Source organism: Venturia canescens, chromosome 7 (assembly GCF_019457755.1).
Source record: "Venturia canescens isolate UGA chromosome 7, ASM1945775v1, whole genome shotgun sequence".
Classification (NCBI taxonomy): domain Eukaryota; kingdom Metazoa; phylum Arthropoda; class Insecta; order Hymenoptera; family Ichneumonidae; genus Venturia; species Venturia canescens.
The window spans coordinates 10,690,358-10,703,383 of NC_057427.1; the positions used below are offsets into that span (position 1 = coordinate 10,690,358).

A 13,026-nucleotide genomic window follows, 5' to 3' on the forward strand; every position below is an offset into this window, starting at 1 on the left:
TGCAGATATTCTACATAGAAGAGATTCGTTTGTCGTATATAGAATCGTATCCTAGTTTCCGAAAATACGGCTACGATTTGAACAAAGTATTTTAGAGGTTATATATGGACGAATGATCAATACATCATTAATTGAATAATAATTCAATCAAACGTCTGCTGATAAATAATAAATCAAATTTCAAACTCTGACCGAGTTCAATAACTCGACTGCGATCATGTTGATTGGTACACGTAGAAATATCCGCGTGTGAAAAATAGTCCTGAATACCGGAATGACGAATTCGCCGGTGACTCGATTCGGATGAAGAATTCCAAGTTTTCTATTTCATCATCCTCCAAAAAACAGACTCACGCTATATTGTTATGGAAAACTGTTATTTAAACAATACAGTTTAAAATAAATGGTTGAATAAACTGCATTTCTATGGAAAAAATGTTCTGAGTTTATTATTTTCTGATAAAATGAATGGAGAAAGAATAGGATTTGAATTTGACGGTACGATGCGCGAACGGAACTGCGCAAGGATATCAACCAATGGGCTTCCACAGGCAGGCCGTTGCGCTATTCTTCGTTTTCTCTTCCATTCGGGTTCTTTCGGCACTTTGGGCGCTCTCGGCTCTCTCGTGACGCAGCACATACTGCCACGCTGGCAGTTTTCCTAGATGCGACAGCGATTATTTGCAACTAGTCGTTCACGGACCGTCCCGTGCTCACATTTTCCATGTCAAGCCGCGTTCAAGCATCAAAATATTAAGCTCGAATCCATAAGAATATTCAAAACAGGACAGGAAATATAAAAGAAACAAGCCCGGTGCTCGGATGGGCGAAGTGAAAATTATTCAAAATGTATTTTCTTTTTTATTCGAAAGATAAAAAAGAGAGGAAAACTTGAAGGATGACAAGAGCGCGATTTGCTTGGTTTTGAGAGGCTCGAGCCCCTCCGGGCGCTGTTTCTCTCCTTTCTCTTCCTCCGGCGGTTTCCTTCTAGCGCTTATACTGTCGAGTCGTCGATCGAGTATCAAAGTACGTGCGATCTCGACACGCCTTTAGCGTCCGTTCAGTCAAACTTTGAGCAGACCCGTGAACCGGTTGTAACCCTCAAACTGTTTTTCTGTTTCTGGCGACTGTCGGAGGCTTGTACGTTCCCGGGGGCGAGAGAGCGGGGTGGGGGGAAAAATAAGAAGCCTTTCGTACGAGCGGTATAGGCGACAAGTGGCTACAATTATTAAACCAACTGTATTTCGAGCGAGTGGGGAGAACTTTGTTCCGACATTTGAGAGTTTGTGTGAGTGCTCCTCTCACGAAACATTTTCATATCCTACACCTAAAGCGACCGAGGCACATTCGCGTTCGTGGAGTGTTTTCGTACGTCGAACAATCTCGCGAGTGGCGTTCGCGAGTGATTTTTTTCGTTCTACTTTTTTCCATTTTTTATGGAATAATATTAATCACAATAGCGGAAAGGTTACAAGTGCTTGTGCATCGGTCAAATCTTTCGGTTAAAGAACATTCGCTCCAGTCTGGAAAGCAGGGCTTCTCGAAATATCGGACGATGACATCCATCTCGACCGATATGAGCTTCATGGACCTCCTGCTCGACAGAGAGGATCCTCTTCTCAAGGACAGCCTCAAAGATGAAATCATCACTGAAGAAAACTATCGGGATGACCCGATTGCCGTGAGTTCCCACCCACTTTCAAACGCTTTTCAAATTTATCCATTCTGCGTATGCTGTAAAAAATATGTGAGTCGCCTACATTCAGCCGGTCGCAAATCACTTGGTCAAAGGTCTTGAGACTGTTTCATCCTTACGTTCCAGTTATCTCGCATGAGCCATAGCGTTTTCTGTGCCATTTTTCGTGAGTAAGCAGTTGGTCACATAAAAATAATTGTTTTTCATTGCATTTTCATTGAGTATCGAAGCTTCCGTATGGTGATTAAACTATGTCGCGATAAGGAATTTCGAACCTGACTTTTGCAGCGTTTTGAATTGATAAAAAAAAATCGAAAAATTTATCCGACCTGGAAAGTAAGCCGAGGTTTTTTCCCACCGATCGATGCGACATGGATATAAAATGTTTTACTCAATCCGCGCTCATAAAGCCGGCGTGAGGCTCGTACAAAATTTCCGATCAATTTCCGCAAAATTGAAGCTCTTGACTATTGAATAAAACTAACACCGTAAAAATAGTATCCCCGAGAAAATGCGTCACCGCGAATTATGAGAGGCGCTTCGAAGGTAACATATGGCACATGTGGACAACCGCATGCTCGGTCTTCGTAAAGAGCGCCGCCATTTTGGATGGTTGCTAGCGGGAGTAGCGGAGCTGTCGCCGGTTGCGAAAATGTTTTGACAATCGTGACAAAAAAATCATTCGTTTTCGAAACGATTCAATAAACACAATTTCGCCAGACGTTTATCAATTAATACGCTTTGATGCTCACTGATGAGTAACAATATTTAATTATCACGGTGCTGATGGTTATCGTTTCAACGTTATTTCGATACGCGCAATCACATCGTGCAATACTAAATGAAAATACTGTGCATTCAACATTTTCAATAAATTTGTTTTCACTATCAAATTTCATTCGAACAGAATTTTGTTTTTTTTTCCCCTCTTCCGTAGTTTACCTCTTATTATGTCATGAAATTTTGACGACTTTAAGCCAAACGCGTAGGCGCAGGCACGTCCTCAGATTTATTCGGTGTTGCTGCTTTGAGGCTCCGCTTGTTTGGGCTCACGGAATGCAACGGCAAAGCGGCAAGCAGCCACTGAAAACCTGTTTTGTGTAGTTCCATTGTCCATCTCTCTCTCTCTCTCTCTGTCATCGTTTCATATATATGAATATATATGAAAGGACTATACACCTGATTTTCAGCCTAAGGGATAATGACCCAGGCCGGCTTGGAGGAGAACTCGTGGTCATTTAGCTCCTTCGTTATTTTTTCTTTTTTTGCAGCTGCTTGATTATTTTACAATTTTTATTAATGAAAATACCGGGAGCTTCGAAAATTGAATTTCAGTCGTGAACGCAAATTCGTGTTTATTGAATTTAGATTTTTAGCATCTCAAACTTGCGTCAAAACTGTTAGCAAAGCAATTGTGATTTTGTAATGAAAGCTACTTGTAGCCAAGAACGGGGTCGAAAGGTGTGAAAATATTTTCATACAATTTTTTCGTAAATTATAAAATGGTGGATTTATCAATCGAACTTAGAGATTGACAAGGAAAATTCGATGGTCGTTGGCTAGACATTTGGGTGCAATTACCAAGAATAATTTCAAGTTAATGAGTTCTGTGTCGTCGGATTTTCGGCCGCGGGGCGCCAGGTTGTAAACGTTTCCTTCGACGAAGCAAGAAAAAATATGAAATTTCTACTGCGCATTACTCTTTTAATTATTTTTTTGAGATATCCGCTAAAACCAGAAATCGACGAATGAAATTGAAAAATCGATTGTTCCGCGCCTCCGAGACGATCTGAGTTACCGTAAATTTGCGAAATGAGTCGCGAGCGCCTCCGCGAATTCGATTTCATCAATGATTCCGTAAATCTCGCTTTCCAGTCGTTTAATCCCGGATATTATTTGACTTTTTAAACTCTCGCTTGATCTGGGTCAAAGTGCCTGTTTCAAGAGCATTTTTCTCGTCGCCTTCGCGAAGCCTATCGCTCGCATTTGCGATGTTTCACATCGCGGAGTCAGATCGCTCCCGGATAACTGTAAATCTCGAATCGAGCCGGCCATGCGAATAGCCGAGCGGCCGGGAGGGGGAAGAGAGACGTGCTCGCCCGGCGGCCTCTCTCCCTTCCTTTGTTTTTCCATTGAATCGTCATCCGAGAATTTTCGTCCTCGCTCACGTTGCCCTCCGCTCGTCCCTCATTGTTCTCGATCTGCGTTTGTTTATTTTTTTCTATTTCGAGTTCAGTGTCCATTTTTTTCCCGTAGCTCTTTCGAAATGAATATCCCCAAGCACTTTTCTGCGTCCATTGTCTTGCAAAACTATCAAAATACGTCGGCGAATTTTTCACACTTTTTTCATCCAGCTCCAGCACCGAAAATGGCGAAATTCGGTGGCGTTTCACGCCGATAATTTTCCCCAATTCGCAGCCCAGTTATTGGGCTGCCGGAAAAAAGCGACTATTGATTGAAATTTCAAAGCTGGAAATAACTGAAGGAAGCAAAGCCGAGCGCACAATGCGATTAGGCAGCGGCTGATAAGCGAGGCCCCTTTCTTCGTATTTTCATGAAGCAGGTAACAGTGCAGCCGAGAGCACGCACAGTCCCTGACCGAAATTTCGTAAGCTAGGAGCGAGCTGAGGAGGAGAGTGCACGCGAGCACTTAAAACCAATCGCTCGACTATATTTAGGTTTTCGTGTAATTGTAAGAAACCAGGTTATTCGTCGGATTTAACTCGCTCGAAAAAAATAGAAAAACACGCGCCTCCTAGAGTTTCCGCGTCTTATCGGGCCTCGGCTGTTTACCGAAAGGTGAAAGAGTTCCGTTATCATTATCTTTAATTATTTATGAGCGAGGAATGGGCTGCGTATCGTCGAAGAGTTTCGTCGAATTGGATCGAATAATTTGGGATTATTTTTCGAGAGCCTCCGAAATACGCGTTGGTAGGAATCGTAACGTGAAAGCAAACATCGAATCAGCGTGTGCGGAGTGATAAGAAAAGATGTTTCGAGCTCCGAGCGCGTCCCAGTCCCGAGTACTGCGGAGAAAAACAAAGCAGCGACTTGATTGAACAGCTCTGTAAATTCGTCGCAGCAGGAAAATGAGATGCAGAACAAATACTTGGTTAAACGCGTGTGACGTTTTTGAAATTAACCGGACTAAGTGGGTCACACAGTTCCTGCTATCCTCGAGCTCTCTGATATTTTGTAATAATTTCAAAAAGTTTGATCGCCCACCGTGGCGGACGTGAGGGTAAAATAAAATGGAAAAAACGAGTTTTTCGTAAATCGAGTATTCCGCTGAAACGGTTGGAAATAGAGGAAAAAGTCACAGGAGCAATGTTGACGGGGATCAAATTTCCTACAAAAAAGTCCCCCCCGACTTTTCTCTATCTCCGATAGCTTCGTTCCGAGGCCGGATCGCAAATGCTCGCTTCTCCAGACTCGTGCACGAGCCTCGATCTCGTTACGATTTCCTACCAGCTTTTCCGGGCCGCGAGCACGAACGCGTATCTTCCAACGTCGACAACCAATGTCTCGCCGAGTGTGCGGGGGAACCCGGTGAAGAAAAGGGTTCCGAGATTCGAAGTCGTTCCCCGCTTCGTTCAACGATAAGTCAGCTTTTTTCGCGTCCCACTGACCGCGATCGAGCGAATGAGCCTGGAAATTAAAGCCCAATTTCTTTCATTTAATCGTCCGAGTGATCGAGCTAAAAAACATGAAACTTTGTTGTCTTTACAGGCGGAAGAATGGCCGACGAGCACGGACGATCTGTTCGACTCGATTTTCAAGCTGGACAATCAATTCAACCTGATTGAGAACGATCTCGACGAGATGCCGTCATCCTCATCGGACAGTGGGCTTTCGAGCGTGTTGAGTCTCTCGTGCGAGCAGCAATTGAGTCCGCTCCTGCCGATCGAGGAAGATCAGATCGAAATGAGCAACTCGAATCTCGGCAGCCCTCCAAATTTCATGGATTTCGATTCGCTGGGCAGTCCGAATCAGTCCCTCGACGAGTCGAGCCCTGCGGACAGTCCGATCAGATCGGTCATGAGCTCCTCGAGCATCGGCTCGCCCGCTACTCCCCTCGACACCGACCTCAACGAATCGATGGATTTTCAACCCTCCCTTCTCACCCTCGTCGATCCGAATCTCGTCGAGGATCACAACGTTCCAGCAACTGGGAACGCTCCCGTCGCCGCGAGCCACCTTTCAAGCGATCACGGTGACCAACGAGGACCGATTCTTGAACGTGGTAATTCGGCTCGCTACGTTTTCTCACGTTTCAAATGATTTTACTGCTTTTCGCTTCTCTCGTTCTCGAACACTCGAGAATTAATATTCTCAGGGCGCTTAGCTTCAATCTCGTTTGATAATTATTCATTACAAAATGAGACAAGATACTGACAACTTTGATCTGTGGACAGCGAGTGTACCAATTGCGAAGAGCTTCGACCGCGCGCTATTGAAGGCTATTACGTAATCGTTTTTTCCAAGACACTGCCGCGTGGCAAACAAGCTTGTTCTTCCTGGAGCATGAATTTATCGCGGTATTCCCGCTTAATTTTCATGACGCTGAAGTTTCCAACGTTGGAGTCCAACGAAATGATAGAAAAAATTTTTTAAATAATTCCAGTAATTCTCCTATTTTGTTCCCTGCCAAATTTGCGATTCGTAGTTTTTCAAGCTGCACCAACGATTCGTGAAATAAAAAATTGGTGAATTAAAAACGTTTTTTTCGTTCATTTCGTTGGACTCCAACGTTGGAAACTTCAGCGTCGTTAATTTTCCTCGAGCCAGCAGTTTTGTGTAACGAATTTCATTATTTTGGGTTTTGCTTAAATTTTCCATTTAATCATACAGGCGACAGGAACGCGAAGGAATGAAAAGTTGTTGAGGAAATATTGAAAAAGATGGAACTTGTATCGTCGACAGGGTGCTTTTATTCATGCTCTTTTCTCTGTGTTTCTCGTTCCTCCAGCAGTATCGACACCGAAACAACAAACTCCGAGGGCTGAGACGACTGTAAACATTCGGAATTTCACGTGCAATGGGAAACGCAACATAAGACAATTGATTCGTGTCACTCCGGTTGGCTCTGGTAACCCGAGATCGATTTTGCTGCCGGTCAATCTCAAGGATATGAAGGAAGTGCGAACAATTAAAATCATCAATGCGTCGCAGGCGAGAAATCTCAAAGGATTCAAAATCAATCAGGGCAGCGTCATCAGCAAAGCGATTCCTGTAAGTTCGACGCGGTATATTGCGATGAGAAAATGGGATTTTAGTGGTGATTTTATCCTGCTTTTTGCTTCGTTCGACCGATCGCAACTGTGATCGAAATAGAAAACGCAATCCCGAATGGAGAACCTCGTTGAATTGGAGTGTTCTGAAGGCTTATTTTATATTGCAGATGAGCATAGGCGTGAATATAAAACAGGAAGAGACCGGAAGCGAGAGGAGCAGCGGTAATTCCGGGGACGATGTTTCGGAAACGGAATCCACGCCTTATCCACGCTTGAAATTGAACTCGGAGGAGAAGCGTCTGCTTCAAAAGGAGGGAATATCACTCCCGAGTCATTATCCGCTGACGAAGCACGAGGAACGCGAATTGAAGAGAATCAGGCGCAAAATTCGCAACAAGATATCCGCACAAGATTCTAGAAAGAGGAAAAAGGAGTACGTCGACGGCCTTGAGGATCGCGTCAAACAATGCACCGAGGAAAACATGAGCCTCTTGAAACGCATCAAGGCGCTTCAAACTCAAAATCAAAGCTTGGCTGGCCAACTCAAGAGATTACAGGCTCTCATACAGAAGGGCAACAAAAGTGCACAGCCGGCGACTTGCCTCATGGTTCTCCTTCTCTCTCTCGCCCTCGTTGCTGCACCAAGCCTCAGACCACACTCTAATAACAACAGTGCCAACGAGTTAGCGTCTCGCGACACCGAACAACCGGAAAAAATGCCCCCGATTGCCGGTTAGTGTCATTCGTAGTATCTCAAGAAAATTTATTCTCCGACTATTCTTATTCGCGTTTAACCTTTCTCCAAATTCTCCAAATGTTCGTTCTGTTTTCCACACTCTCACCGTTCCCTCCATTTTCTTCAAATGTCAAAACATTTCGTTTGACCAAATACTCGTATACTTTTCGCTGATCTGAGAAAAGTTTCGCGCAAGATCGCATCTTTTCAATTCAATTGTGTTAACTTCTTCAGGAAACTCTCGATTGAACATTTTTTTTTAGTATTTTTATGATTCTGACGTGAAAATATTTTTTCAGAGTTCTCGAAATGAAGGTTTATTTCAAGGCAATTCTCAAGTCGATTAATTCGTCCCAATTATTTCCTCTCTCCTTCGCGTCTTGAAAAAACTGACCAAATTTTATTCGTAATCGTCTTTAGAACTTGAAAGGGGTGAGAATATCTAAAAGAGTATGAAAAAAATGTGCCGGCTCGGCAAACAGCACGTGGGACCGATCGGTCCGTAACCGTATAACTGTAGTAGTGGGCAAGAAGCGTCCTGGCTCGGCACGCCGGCCCAGGTCGCGCCGGGACATTGAACTCTCGGTGGAATTGTGAAAGGCTCTTCGTCAGAGGCCCCCCTTTGTTTCTCTCTTTATTTCGCTCCGTCATATCTTTCCTTTCACGTCCTACGCTTCTTCCTCGACTTCTCCCTCCACTTTTTTACCTTCACCAAACTTTTGCCACCCGATACTCGCGAGCGAGGAAACAGAGTTGCTAAAAACATAACGAATACTGATTACGAATGTGTACTCGTCCGCTCGTAAACAGAGAACCCACTCGGTTTCGAAAATACTTTGATTTATGGGCGGAGACATGAGTCGTGGTGAATCATCGCGATCATTCTTCCCGATCGATCACGGTGCTCAATATTGAATTCCATTGTTTTAAATTCTCACCAAAATTTCAATACTCATACGCTTCTAAATGTGCATCAAAATTTTATACAATTTAGATTTTTTTCGAGCGAATATGCCGCTATTGCATTCGACTAATAATACAAAGTCGGACAAACGTTAACGAATCACCGTGATCTCGTAATTTCGAGAAACTCTTCGAACGTCTACCCACATAATTCACTGTCCAGGCTGTTTTCTAGCTGATAAAAACTTCGGCCTAGTTCGTCTCGGCAACCTCTGAACAGCCACTGTATCAGCAAGTCGAGATAGAGTGCGCACCAGTTTGTTTTTTTCGGTCCTTATCGTCGTTTCTCTTTCCGATAGTGGTCATTTCGGTTGTCCAATAAAAAAACAAAAACATCTTAAAGGTTTTTGGCTTTCTCAAACGATTCTGGAAAAAAATATATGATTCAAGAAGGATTTTAAAGATGAAGACAATTTTAGTGTGGTAATAACGATGAACGATGTAAAGATTAAAACAAATAATAATTAAATTGACGTTATTCCAAAACATCGAATGGATAAATAAAGTGCGAGAAATCAGAACAAATCAGTGACGAAATTTCAACATTGAATATAAAAAATCCTCAAATTATTTTTAACACGGAACCTCGCAATGTTTGGTGTAAGAGAAAAATTCCAGCCGCCAAGGCGGCGTTCAGCAGAAAAAATGCGGAGTAAGAATAATCGCCGTGAGTTAGAGTTTACACGCGAAGCTTTCTTGGGAAACGTTGAACAGAAATAAATTATTTTACGTATTATATTCGGAGTGACGATATTTATATTTCTAAAGAAACCTAAAGCGTTTTATTCCATTGTTGCAATTGAACGGAGCTGGATAAACTACGAAATGAGAGCAGGACTCGCTCGCTTTCTGATCGATGAAAAGTTGTTCCACCACTTTCTACTCCGCGAGACGACGGGACGTGAAATCTGTTGGGAAGGTTTTTTTTCTCGTGCCCAATCCGTAAATCCTTTCCAATCTTTTCGTATTCGATCTCTATTTAAACTCGAAACTCTGAATCATTTGGTAATAAATAATGATTCAACACATTCGTTACTTGACAAATGTTCAAGGTCGAATTTACAGAGCGATTCAAACGTGCGAGTTAAATTTGACGAATTTTTTTATCTCTCTGCAAAATTCAATTTCACAGTTGAAATAATGCCTTCACCGAACGTCCTCCAAGCATCTTTGCACACTTTTGTCTCGTTCTAGTCACACATACACGAGATTGAATAATTCACGTATGGCTTCGTCGAAGCTTTATGCTCGACGTACATTCCTTCCCTCCAGATACATAGTTATACGTGCAATTTGCCTTCGTGCTCGCATCCAATCTCAGCAAAAATTATTCACGTCCCTCGTTCTCAAATTCCACTGCTTATTCCATTGTTAAAATTATTTTTATGGACATTCGATAATGATTATTTACTGACCATTGCCTTTCGATGATTTTTCAATGTTCTTGAAATTAAAAAAAATTCTGATGAGCGCGATAATATAAAAATGATGCTCCATGTTGACAGGTCGCTCGCGAAGTCTTCTTCACACGAAGCAATTGGACGACGAGCTGCAGCAATACAGCGATGAATTATTGCAAGAGGTGGAGGGATTAATCGATCACGATTACGTACCAGCGGCAGTAACGATGCCGCCTTACAAGCGAGCGCGTTACGAGCTCGAGCACACGAGGAACAGCAAATACGCAGCGTCGCCTTCGGAGCACATCGGCGGTACGCTCAATCCAAAGATCGATTACCCGATTCCAAAGTTTACTAAAAAATTCTTCGAGCCACCCCTCGACGACGTTTGGCCACCGCCCTCGAAACCGGGAGGGGGCATCCAACCGGCGACCAAAGTCGTCGATAAACTCGAGGCGCTTACCAACGAGCTCAAAATTAACATCTCAGATTCTGATGGCACGAGAACGATATTGCTCAAAGTGCCACCACCGCCCCACGAGCAACTCAATTCTTCAACTTGATTATTTTACTAATCGAACCAAATCGCGTTGCTTTCTTCTTCCCTTAGTCACACCTACAATTTTTCACAAAACATCCAATTTCCTCGGATTCCTCTACGAATTTATCCTCTTCAAAGATATTTCCAACCCGCCTGTCTCCTGCATAATCATCGTTTCTATATTCTCGTAATCAGCCCCACGCGCAACTAAAAATATACTAATCCATTTGTAAATACTTATTTTTATCTCGAAAAAGTGAAATTTATAAAAAACAACCTGAACTTATGTGTAGATATATTCGTACCGTTGCAAGTACGTTTTTTAATGTGGTTGAAAAAAGAACAGAGAACCGCTGCTTACCAGACTTGATCTCTGTTCAAACGATTCGAAAGCTTGAATGAAATAGAAGATGGAATTTCGTATGTTCCCAAATGTCTGGATTCGAGTGGAGTAAAAGAAACGAAAAAAAATGTTCTGCAACACCTTCCACGCCTGATCAGCAATAACAGGATTTTTCAACCACTTCAATTTCTCTTTTTAGCTAATCAACGTGAAAATGTGAATAAGAAAAAGAAATATTTACGTGTATGACAGAGTTTACGATGTTACAGAAGCAAAGTCTTCATTGTAATTGATATAATGTTTGCATCGTCTTCTTATAAGAAAATAAAGCTAATTCAACGTTTAAAACGTTACAAGCATTTGAAGTTTCGTTTAAAAGAAAAAAAAGAAACGAAAAATATATTACGAAAAAGCGTTAAAACATAAGGTTTTACCGTTTCCGTTAAATCGTATTATAAAATAGGGCTCATCGAAGCTGATGATTGCAACTTGGAATCTAAAAATCTAATACATTTATATGTATAGTTTAGGATTTTTTGCATGGATTAACGTTGTTTGCGTTGAAAGTCACTTTTTTGCACCTACAATAGAATAAGTGATCAAATGAAGAAAGAGAATTCAAATTCACTGTCGATTATCAAATTGACTACTTGTCCTCATTGTTTTAGCAAGATCGACACGAACTATTCGAAGGTATATTTCTCGTTAATAGAATTTGAATAATTAATAATCGTTTAGCTCTTTATAACGATGAATTGTTACTGACTTAATACTATTGAACGATCGCGAAACTCGTTTTAAAAGATACATTAAAAAACGTGTATATTGTTATCGACGATCGATTTGAGACAATTTTATTTTCTTTCGTACCTCAAAGGCTGTCCAAAAAACGAGCGAAATTAAATAAAATAGCTCCGTGATTTTTCAAATGAAAACCTCGGAGGGGTTTGCACCGAGAAAAGCATCAAGACTGCGTATCATTTTCAGATCACTAATCGAAAGCTATAAACAAACAAAGCATACACAACACTAACACTCTTTAATTGTTAAAGGATTTTAAATACCTATATTTCACTTCATACTAGTTCAAATATGATAATATAAGGAATTCATTTTTTACATTGTATATGCATCATCATTGGGCGAATAGTACTCATCATGTAACAAAACAACTACGATAATGATAATATTATAAATAAGGATGAAATATGAAATATTAAGCTAAAGTGTTGAGCGATCGATGAACTTAAAAGTGAGTACGTTCACCAATTTGCTTGTCTGCGTGGAAGAAAATATAAAAATGTACTTTTCGCTTGTCAATGGATCGTGCGAAATCTATTATTAAGAAAAAGGAAAAGAAAATATGGCCCCTGGAAATATGAACTTTATATACATTTCTCGCATGTTTATACTAGTGTACTGCTCATCCTGATGAAAAAAATAATAATGCTTTTTTCTAATGGAGGAAAAAACGTAGTGGTTGAACACACACATTCCTATATGATAAAACAAATGGGCGTACACGAGACAGTAAGGTCAGGTTCTATTTTTGCACATAGTAGCGTTTAAGTATTATCATGATATGGTTATAAAATGATATTATATTGTGTAATACGCGTGTAGAAAATTATTTGTCGAATAAATAAAAATGAATGAGCATGAGACAAAATTGTTTTTGTTAGTCCTTTTTCTTGTCAATAATTTTTCGCATTTCAGTAAATTTTTCAACTTTTAAGGTATCCATTATTTCATTGGTTTTAGAAGAATCTCATTATCCTCCAGTGGATGGGTGCTCCACAAAATGACAAATTATGCTGTTTGCTTCCAACTGAGGTGGTTTGAAAAATATCCCAAATGGAAACTTAAAATGATAAAAATTATAGTTCTCTGCGAAAACTAGAAGAATGATGAGAATATTTCTGGGTTCCCACAATCGCGAGTCTTTTCAGTAACATTTGCAAGTGACGTAATTAAGTTTCACGACGCACTACTCAAATATGATCGTTAGGGTTTTAGGTTCTCTACATTTTTTATAGCTGTATTCTATCGAATTCCAAGAATAACTGCGAGGGTTTGTTTATTTTGATAACTATCATAACCTAATTTTTTTTCG

The 13,026-nt window shown here is 41.1% G+C and overlaps 1 protein-coding gene across 2 annotated transcripts; it reads left to right on the plus strand.

The window, feature by feature from the left end:
• The first annotated feature begins 680 nt into the window (after positions 1–680).
• On the plus strand, positions 681–12,582 carry LOC122413871 (cyclic AMP-responsive element-binding protein 3-like protein 4). Of its 2 annotated transcripts, none has more exons than XM_043424512.1 (5): positions 681–1,681; positions 5,426–5,939; positions 6,666–6,928; positions 7,098–7,662; positions 10,135–12,582. In XM_043424512.1, the coding sequence occupies exons 1-5, from the start codon at positions 1,556–1,558 to the stop codon at positions 10,590–10,592; spliced, it is 1,926 nt and encodes a 641-aa protein (XP_043280447.1). In that variant the 5' UTR covers positions 681–1,555; the 3' UTR covers positions 10,593–12,582. The 2 variants fall into 2 exon arrangements, with proteins under 2 accessions (XP_043280447.1, XP_043280448.1); XM_043424513.1 differs by having other exon boundaries at positions 6,669–6,928.
• The last annotated feature ends 444 nt before the right edge of the window (positions 12,583–13,026 follow it).